Source organism: Cyprinodon variegatus, unplaced genomic scaffold (genome assembly GCF_000732505.1).
Source record: "Cyprinodon variegatus isolate N-32 unplaced genomic scaffold, C_variegatus-1.0 Scaffold920, whole genome shotgun sequence".
In the NCBI taxonomy this organism is placed as follows: Eukaryota; Metazoa; Chordata; class Actinopteri; order Cyprinodontiformes; family Cyprinodontidae; genus Cyprinodon; species Cyprinodon variegatus.
The window spans coordinates 69,459-80,003 of record NW_015151373.1 but is presented as its reverse complement, the minus strand read 5'-3'; the positions used below and the strand labels follow the sequence as shown (position 1 = coordinate 80,003).

Sequence of the window (10,545 nt, the reverse complement as noted above, 5' to 3'; positions counted from 1 at the left end):
GATAGATAGATAGATAGATAGATAGATAGATAGATAGATAGATAGATAGATAGATAGATAGATAGATAGATAGTGCTATAAAATCCATATGCATGTTCTTAGTCTATTCTGTCTATGTCTCTCTCTCTCCAGCTCTCTCTCCCCCACTCCCCCCTACTTCCTCCTCCCCGCCTCCTGCTACTATAGCGCACCTTCACTTGTTCAGTCTTCATTCTGAGAGGAGAAGAGGGCGAAGACATGTGATTGGCCAGACGGGGGAAGCTCTTTTCCTTTTCCTTGCTCCCGGTATTCATGTTTACGCCTTCGCTGACAGGGGCCAGAGTTGACGCGGCGCACAGGGGTCCGGTGTCCAAACTCGGGAGTAAAGTCTTTGGGTTATTTTTCGCTGCAACCTGTCAGCGTTTTACCTTTTACACTTCTTTTATGGGACATGACCTTCTATCGGCGCTGAATAGGACTCTCTTTTGTTTATTTTCTCCTTCCAGCGCAGCGATGCGTCAAAGTTTTTGGTGAGTCTGTGCGTTTGTGCGCAAGGCGGCAGGGAACCAGGTTAACCTGACAGATCCTAACAGACTGTGACACCGGGAAAGCCAACTTTTAATGCAAACGGAATCAAAGTTTTTTTATGTTTTATTTTTTTGCAATGGATGCTTTTTTAACCAAAGGACAAGATTAACTCCACGTTTGTACAGTTGATGAACTCGTGGGTGTCCACGCCAGCCTCATCCAGTGGTACAGACTGTGCAGGACAGGAGTCCCTCTCGGTGCGGAGGCACAGCCGGAAAAGATGCGCCTTGCTCCCCTGCAGCGTGTCCGAATTATCGGTCCTTCGTTTCTTCTCCTGGTCTTTGGATTGGTGGTGTCTGGCACTGGTAAGTTTCAGCGCACATGGTGCGACGCACGCATGAGCTCCAGCTGCGCTCACAAAGTGCACAACATTGAAATCAGATTGAGGAATCTAAATCACAGGTAACCTCTAGACCCCGAAGTGTTGCCTGTAAAGGGGGGGACTGTGCAGACCCCCTGCTGTTGAGCTTTTCTTCCCTCTCCCCAAAGCAAAATCTCAATGTTACACTAGACCTGAGCTCAGAGCTTCCCTTTTTATTCTTGGAGCGGAAAAATCAAAGTATGGTGCGCAGGGAGTAATTAAGCTTTTGCTCCATGCTCTCCTGCCTCTCTCCACTGAGGGGAAAAAAGCAAAGCAAAAGTCATTTGAAATGAAGTAACACCTCTTCAATAAAAGATACAGCATCTTTTTAAGTAAGGGTTGTTTCTTTTCCCGAGAACTTGCTTCGGAATTGCTGAACTTATCATAGTGAACTATTTATGCTGCTCCAATCTATTTTTTATTATGAGAGAAAGTTGTATTCTGAGTAGCCCAGGGTGAGGTTGGGACGCATGAGATTTCTGACTGACATGAAAATGGACGAGATTTGTGTAAAAAGCATAACAGTACATGGAAAATTAAACTCAAATGAACATAATGCTTTTTTTTGTCTTCAAAAGCATTATTCCTACTGCTTCACTATTCCTACTGAAACAATAATTTAATAGTATTATAATGTATTGCTATTATAATTTAAGTATTAAACCTAAATATAGAAAAAAAACATGTCAGCTGCTCCACACACATGCTTCCCAGCATATCAGATGCTGTTTTAATAAAGTGTTACTCAATTTATCAAGATGGGTGGCATTCACCATCAGATTTGCTTCAGTTCCCATGACACAGCTGTGTAGGTGTGTGTTTAGGATGAAAACATTTACAAATAATTCTTGTAAAAAAAAAAATTGTGTGTGCTTTCTTAAAGCCAGCTGTGTAGAAGTGTGCAGCAGCAGTCCAGTTAAAGTTTTCAATTAGATTTTAAAGTCTAGCAACAGTGGCAGAACATTTGATGTGTTCTGTATTGTAACTTTAAGATATTTTGATGCTGGTGATCAGTCCTACACTGGTGTGGCATTACTGGTTTCACTCACTTGACCAGAATATCAAGAAGCAGGGGCGTTGTCAGACAAAAACCCATAGTTAAGCCCAGCCCTACAGGTAAACCCATAATTAAAACAGCTCATTTCCAAATTTTACCTCACTGAAGATCATACCTGACATGACTGCCTCATTTTCATTTTTATTAAAACATTTTGTGAATTGTACTTAAACTCTTCAATTCATAAAAAACTAAAAGAGAAATCAAAAATAAAATAACTTTTTTTCCTGTTTTCCCACTAAAGTTTATGATGCAAATAAGAGGCTTCAAATTCTATTTATTATTCTTCCAATTAAGGAATAAAATGTTAATAAAAATTAATCTGCAAAGATTTGACTTCTAAATAAATGTATGCCACATTTCTACAGCGATCAGAAGATTTACAGTTTATTTTTTTTTAAAACAGTTGGCAAGCGTTGGTTTTTTAGTAATCTTGTAAGCAGGATTTTTAGACCCTTTTTTGCTGATGACTTTTTACTTGAGAGTATTGGTTATATCCTGNTATATATATATATATATATATATATATATATATATATATATATCAGGTGGTCAAATATGTCTCGGTTGGTAGAGCAGGTTTCTTGTGACAAAAATATTTTTAGTTTGATTTCAGCTTCTCCCTGTCACATGTTGATGTGCCCCCGGGCAAGGCACTAAACCCTGTGTACATATTTATATATGAATGTTTGCTAGTTTGTGAATGCAGCTGGGTGCATGTGGCTTTCATAGGATGCATTTTTAGTAGTCAGTTAGAATAGCAAAGTGCTGAATAAATTCAGTCCATTTTCCATTTAAATGTCTCAGTATTATGAGTTATTGATATATTTGTCAAGGTGACACTTTAGTACTTTGCTGTCATAGTATTGACTCCTGAAATCTCATTTTGGTGTAGTCTGTTTTTGGCCAAGTATAGAATCATCCTCCCCTCCCTTTGTCTGATGAGATTGAAAATCAAGGCAGAAATCAGAGGGTTTAGTGGATTGTGGATTAAGCTTGCTGTTTGTAAAAAAAAGAAAAAAAAAAGAACAATGAATGCTTCTTCTGCAGAATCTTTGCTATTTCTCAGAAATAAATCAGATTTTTCTTTCTTTAGAAATACTTTCATTCTTAAAAATATACAATTTTTCTTAAGGGCCAATAGGATAACCCCTCTCATCCGCAACACCAGCATCACCTCTGCTGCCTATAGCTTCCAAGGCTTTGTTATTTCCTGATAGAGCATTGCAGAAAAGCAGCTTAGGTATATTAAAATAGCTCAAAACTAAAAGGAAATAAGTGCACACAATTACAAAAAGAAAAAATCGAGGAATAGATGGGTGAACAGTTCTCAGGTAGCACAAAAATCTGGATAAACAGCACCCCAAGGTTCTTCATAAATGTAATATGAGCATGCCCTTATTACTTTTTTACATGTGGTGATATTCTGGTATGATATATGATGTCCTGGTCATTTTTAATATGCCCTTTTTACATTACTAAAAAGCCAAACTGCTTGCAAGCTATATAAGAAAGGTAAAATAAAAAGAATAAAAAGTATAATCTTGAAGCTGCTGAAAACGTTTGCACCATATCATTGCATTTTTATAAAGCTCCTCTAAAGACTGAATAGAGAAAATGCCAGGGACCATAGTTTTATTTAGGTGTATGGGACATAGAGTAGTAAGTGTTCCCCACTCCCTCATCTGCTGCTGCACACTGCCAGTCAGCTCTCATACAGTAAAAAAAGAAAAGCATTGCATTACTCTTATCAAAACAAATTTTGTTTTAAAGCTTCGCTTGACAAGCTAAGAGTGGCTGCTATGTTAAATATCCATCAGTAGATATGGCCAGCTAATTAACCAGCTGAGATGTTAAATCTGTTATTCTGTAAAGACATAAACAGCATTAAAGTTTTATAATCTGTACAAAGTGAGATTGAACTTCCAAAATCTAAAGAGATTCAGTTTTTCTTGTTAATTAATACAAATAAAAGTCATATTATAATTAGTAATGTTATAATACATGTTGATTTATGTATTATTCAAGCAGAAATAGGAATAATGTCAAGTTTACTTTTTCTAGACAAAAGCAATGAAATCATGCAATATGTTTTCCTTTGACATCATTATATGAATATTATGAAATATGGTATTTTTACTCAGTGTTATCATCTAATACTGGCCCAAGCCTAGAGTATATATAAGAGGTTGTGGGATTCATGGAGACAAAAGCGCAGTGTGCACCAGTAAAGTTTCTGTCTGGGAGAGAGGAAGCCAGATATATTTATGGTAGGCATGATGGGACAGACAGATTGCATTTATCTTCCGTCCCATTGTGGGTAAACCTTTCCTCTGCTGCATCATCCCCCACAATCCTGTCTCAGTTTCTAACCATTCGGTGGATCTGCTGAGCTTTCTCCTTTAGTGCCTTTTTTTCCTGTGTTGACATATACATTAATTACCGAGTATGCCAGGAACACTTGTCTCAAGTTACTACCCTGCTGTCCACTGTGTGTGCGTTTTTTTGTTTTGTTTTTTTTTTGCAGTGAATATGTGTTGCACCATTAAGGGCTTCAATGGAATTTGAAAAGTGAGAGAAGAAAGCAATGTTCAAACACAGTTGGGTTCGTTAAAATGAGTAGATGCTCAATCAGAGTTTTAATTTTTAATCACTGTTGATTTTAGATTATTTTAAATGTCCAACTTTTAGAGTTTATTAATTGCTTACATTATTCATTCTGTCCTCTTTTTTTAGCATTTTGTATTAGTTTTTAGTGCTGCTGTATTTCCAAAAGGCCAAAAAAAGAAGAAGAGACCAATATTTCAAAGAAATCCCAGCCATTTAAACCATCTTAAACAAAGAGAGAATGTTCATGGATTTGGCATTTCAAAAGAGATTTGGGCTCTTATATATATATTAATGATTAGTGTAGCTACAGCACTTCCAGCATTCTACCCTGATGTTTCCCCTTTAGAATATAGAAAGCCTTACTTAAACTCAGAGATTGCTTTAAAGGTTCCCAAGATGCCAAGTAAGTTTCACATTTAACAAGGTGAATCTAAAATTGGATAAGACAGGGTGAGCTTGCTTGATTCCCTTTAGCCTTCCTGTTATCTTATAAAAATCTTGCACTCTCTTGCTTTCTCTTGACCCGAATAGCTTGTCATTAGTTCTTGACATGTTTAAAAAAATTGTTTTGACTATCTTATTGCACAAATCTTTTCTAAATCATTATTTTTAATGATGTGGCTGAAATAACTTCGTAACAGTCTTCACGCCGTTGTGGTCGTTGATACTCATAGCACTCACTTGTATGGTTTCCTTGAATGGGTTGGCAAAAAAAATATTTAGCAGATGGTTTTCTTGAGCCTTTCTTTCCAACAGGTAATGGTTGAAGCATGGGGAAGTGAATGGGCAGACAGGTGTCAAGATTTAAGAAGCATGTCAGCCTTTAAAAATGAATCTTTTTGATTTTTGTTAAGTTGTGGAATCTTGTTTCCCCTTAACAACACTGAAGGCTATGGAGACTCAAATCCTTTAACATTACATGCAAGCTTATAAAAGGCTTCTGAAATATTTGTGCGCTGCAGAGGGGTCAGGATCCTTCTGCAACTTTTAGACAGCTGGAGCGTGAGGTTTATATTCACGGGAAGCAAGGAATGTGACAACAAAGCTTACCTCAAGCAGACACCTAAGTAGATTTGGCTTCAAAGACACTCAACAGATTGAAATGTCAGATTAGATTTGAGTGTGTCTTAAACATGTAGTCATAACAAAAGTGCTACTGGGCTGTTGCATCCGCAGAGGTTTGGACAGGTGGTTGGGTAGCCCAGATAAGGAGCTCCAGGATCCATGGGCCAGTTCTGCTTGCACACCAGGCTGGGCGGCATTCCGTCCTGAGGCAGTGCATTAGTTTTATGGCCGTCAGGCGGCAGGGGATAGGAAGGCTGGCCAGCCACTGCCCTCTCTGCTGTATTATTCATATGTGCAAAGTGGTGTTTTTTAATATTTAAAATGTGCTTATGATGCTCAAATTCTTGAAATCTGAGACGGCAGAAGAGAAAGAGGTTGAAAGGTAGCTACCGCTAAGTTCTCCTAAGAGTAAATGACGTAGATGGCTGCAGGAGCTGTGGAGGATTTTTGAAGGTACCATTCCACATTTATATACCATGCCCTCAGAGCAGATGGACTGATGGCTGCTGGCAGCTATTAGGGATGGTGCTTGTGTGCTTGTAAATAACAATAGGGTTTATTAAGGGTGATGCTGTCCAGATGTAGATAAAAAAAAGAACCAGGAAGAGAAATGTGTCTGTAAGAGAGACAATCTTAGGGCATGGCTTTTAAATATTCTTTATGGGGAAAAGCATAAGAAGAAAACTCTGTTGCAATGGCATTCAAGCATCATTAAACCTCTGGCACAGGCTGGACCCAGAGGTACAAAGATAGGGAGGAAAAAAGGGAGAAGAGCATCAAATGTGCACAGAAATAGAGTTATTGCAAGCAAAGACATGAGAAACAGTAGTTAAAAAAGAAGGATATTGTGGAGAAGGGAGGTGGGGGCTTGAAAGTGAAAAGAGACCCACAAATCTACCAAGAGGATGTTTTTATTAAGGCTCTTATCGATGGAAAGAGCTTGCAGTATTAAGAGCAGACATGTTTAATGCTTTGCCAATACAGTGCATGTTAGACGGTGCTATAAATCTGCAGCAAACAGCGAAAGGCTCTGTAAGAGAGCAAAACAACAAGGTAAAAGGGAAAGGGCTGACTATGAGGACCGGGAAGTGAAATTACTCTTGTAATCCAAGAAAGTGTATGAGCCAAGACTTAGAATATGATTGCAAGAACAAGCCATTGTTTCCACCAAGACAAAATAACTGGAATTATTTGAAGTTTGGACTGATTTTGTCTTTTTTGCTTTAAAAATCTTCGTTATCCATGACTATAGAAACTGTAGGAGCAACAGTTTCTATAGTCATGGTGTTCCAGGCTTGGGTTAGTGTGAAATTATTACACTGTGATAACATTCAAGAAAACGACACAGTCTTCCCATTATCATAGCAAATAGAGAAGGTGTTAGGTAGAATATCATGATTGCAAATTATTGAATATTTAAATTACAGTAATGTATAGAAAGTGACTATAATGCTTTTGATTCAGTTTTAAACCAAAAGTTGATAAAATCTTGTTTTTTGTTATTTTTGTACAGCATATCTAGCAGTTTGGACATAGTGCTCTTTGTAGATTAACTAAATGAATACAACTGATCAATATGGGTTGGTTAATAAACAAGACTAAGAGACATTTCCTTTTCACATGTTAAAATGTTTAGGTATGATAGTATTGTGCAAAGTGCTTGGAAATGCTGCCACAATAGGTTAATAGGCCCAGAAGCCTCTGTGTAGTCTAAATTCTGATAAAATGTGTTTTTTTTTTCAACTTTTGTATTAGTTATTTAGTTAATTGTCTTATATTTAAGCTTAAGTTATAGTTAATTACTTACATTTATAACATTTTCAAAAATGTTACTTACATTTTCAAAGAAAGTTTATTCCATCTAATGTTGGTTATTAATTTATTTCAACACCTATGGATGGATGGATGGATGGATGGATGGATGGATGGATGGATGGATGGATGGATGGATGGATGGATGGATGGATGGATGGATGGATGGGGGTGTGAGTTTCAAAGACAGATGGGATCTGAGTTTCTGCTCTGCCAGCAGGACGGGGTACACCCTTCCCTTCCATCACGCCCTGTGGGGGCAGATTGGGTGGAGCTGACATGGAGGCAGGAAGAAAACCTCTGTGGGGTACCATTGTGCTTTAGATGAATAGGACACTCCAAAGGGCTTTTTCTGCCCCCTTTGTGTGGGGTAAAGAGGGAGAACACACAGAGTCATTCATTCACAACTTCACCAGAAACACCACTTCCCTTTATATGTTTTCAAAAGGTATGTCACTATTGCACAACTATTTATGCAAGCAAAACTTGCTTGAGCTGAAAATGTGAAATTCTGCCATCGATTCATATGCTAAACCAAGCTTGGTGACATCAAATGCTAAGAAGACAGGAACAACCTACACACACTTACATACACCCACTCCCATTTATGCAAACCAGATTCACATCTCCCTATGAAGAGGCACCATTTGTGTGTCTAATGCTGGCAGACCTGCTGGATCACTTGGAAGGAGAAAGTGAGTTAGCAGAGGAATTTTCTTTTAAAGATCTTAGCAGCACTCGGAGCATTGTGACCAATAGGATCGGGATTCTCAGTGGGGGATCCAGCCAAATCCCACAGCAACCACTTTTACCCTTAAGTCGATGCGTGCACACACATATAGACACATTGTGAAAGCCGTAACAGTGCGGACCAGAGGTCGGACGCTGTGTCTGCATCTGATTGGTTGCACCCTGGTCCAGCTCTCTCTGTGTGTCCTCATCTTTAAAGAGGGCTTTTTATAACATATATATTCCCTTCATCCTCTTAGCTGAGACTTTTTTGTCTTCAAAGGCCAACTCATCTCTGAGACCACAGTCAGTCTGTTATTGCTTCTGTGGGTGTTTGTGCGTTTGTGTCATATGTGCTTGGATAACAGGAGGAAAATATATCTATAACTCGGTTATTATTGCAGCTCATATCTCTAGAGAAAATGAGCTGCACAGTTGAAGACAGACACTGTAAAGGAAGAGATCCAGATTTTGTAAAGTGAAGTTCCAGTTAGAGATTATAAGCAGTTAGTATCTTACATCATTCTCTTGGCATCCTCATTTAATATAAATTTAGATTATTTCAGCCAAGAGACTAAAGAGAAGTAACTAGTCCAAGAGGGGCCAAGAAAAGAGTTTACTTATTTCTTAACTACACTATAGTAGTTGCTCTTCAGATTAATACTAACTCAACAGGTGGAGATACGAAGCATTGGACCACCAATCCTGTTCTAGATGAAACACACTATTTTCAGTATTCTACAAAGTTACTTAATAGAAAAGAAGGGAAGTTTGAAACAAAAGAAAGTATTAATTCAGATATTCTTTGCTTTTTACCCCAGAAACCATATAGATGCTCCATGTTTAGCATGTTTCACCCCTAAAGATAAGTGCTGATGCAGTGACTCCTTGAATAACCTCAAACTTCTGTTTAAATTACTGTCTCAGGAAAGCATGACAGCATTTAAAAACTGAGCATGCCTGACTTCACCTGTACAGACTTCCTGACAAACAGGATACAGCACTTGAAGCTGGGAAAACAGGTATCTGGTTCCAGGACCATTTCACTGGTTCTCCTCAAGGGTGTTTTCTTTCCGATCTTCTCGCTGTAAGCTGGACCTCCAGTTACCAGTCCTTCAAGCTCCTAAAGTTTGCAGATGACACCTAATCTATTTGGCTAATCTCTGAGGGGGTTGAGCCTGTCTCCTAATCGAAGATTGATCACCAGGTGACCTGGTTCAGTCAGAATATTCTGGAGCTCAGCGCTCTGAAAATACTGGAGATGGTTGTGGACTTTAGAAATAAACTGCCCCACCCTCCCCAATCTTCCTGTGTGATTTTCCAGTGGCCATCATGTACTCCTGCTTCCGTGGCACCATCATCCCCCAGGACTTCAAATGGGAGCTGAAAATCACCTCCCTTACCAAGAAGACACAGTAGAGGATCTACTGTGGTATTTGAAGAAGCTCAGCTTGCCAAAGATAATGATGGTCTACTTACACTCTGCCATCATTAAATCCATCCTCTCATTCTCCATCACCATCTGGTACTCTGTTGCTATCACCAGGGACAAAGAAAGACTGCAGTGTATCATTCAGTCTGCAAAGAGGATGATTGGCTGCAATCCTCATTCTGTTCATGAACTGTACACCTCCAGGACTTTGGGGCGGGCAGGAAGGATTGCAGCTGACCCCTCCTTCCCTGCACAACATTTTCCTTTGAAAAACATTTCTTTATTTTTCTGTATTCTAATAGCAGTCCTATACAACTTATATTTTCTTTACTTTCCATTATACATTTACAAATGTGTTTTTGTCAGAATAATGTTTGACTTTGTGTAGCACTTTGACACCAAAGGAAATTCCCTTTATTTGGAGATAAATGCAAATATCTTTTAATCCAAGATGCTTCATAATATAAAGATGTTAAAAGCTAAGAAGAAATAAAACAGACCAAAGTTGCTTTATTCACTTTAGCCTTACTGTTATCTCCTGATAGCCATGCTCTCTCTCCATTAGGGCTGAAAAAGTCAGATTAACTGTGATTAATCAGTTATTGAAATAATCGCCAACTAATTTAGTGATCAATTAATTGTTAGCTAGAATGTGCATACCATTAGCTAAAAGAACAACCCTTTTAGAGTAGTAAATATGTCAAAATTGCCAAAAATATATAAAGACTTTCTATTCAAGAAGAAAAGGCTTTTTGTTTTTCTATGAATATTTTCTATCCAGAACTGCTAAAATGGCATAGTTTTAGTTTCAACTGGGTGAATTTGGTATAAAATTTTTATTAATATCTCTGCTATTTATTAATATCATTAATATAATCAATCAACAAATTTATTGATTAGCCAAATACTTAT

The 10,545-nt window shown here is 38.1% G+C and overlaps 1 protein-coding gene across 3 annotated transcripts in view; it reads left to right on the top strand.

The window, feature by feature from the left end:
- Positions 1 to 228: 228 nt before the first annotated feature.
- LOC107099932 (netrin receptor UNC5B-b-like) overlaps positions 229 to 10,545 on the top strand; it is a 77,139-nt gene continuing 66,822 nt past the window's right edge. For all 3 annotated transcript variants that reach the window (XM_015398257.1, XM_015398255.1, XM_015398254.1), the window contains exon 1: positions 229 to 872. In XM_015398257.1, coding sequence (XP_015253743.1) covers positions 788 to 872 — 85 coding nt within the window. In that variant the 5' untranslated portion in view covers positions 229 to 787. The remainder of the gene's footprint in view (positions 873 to 10,545) is intronic.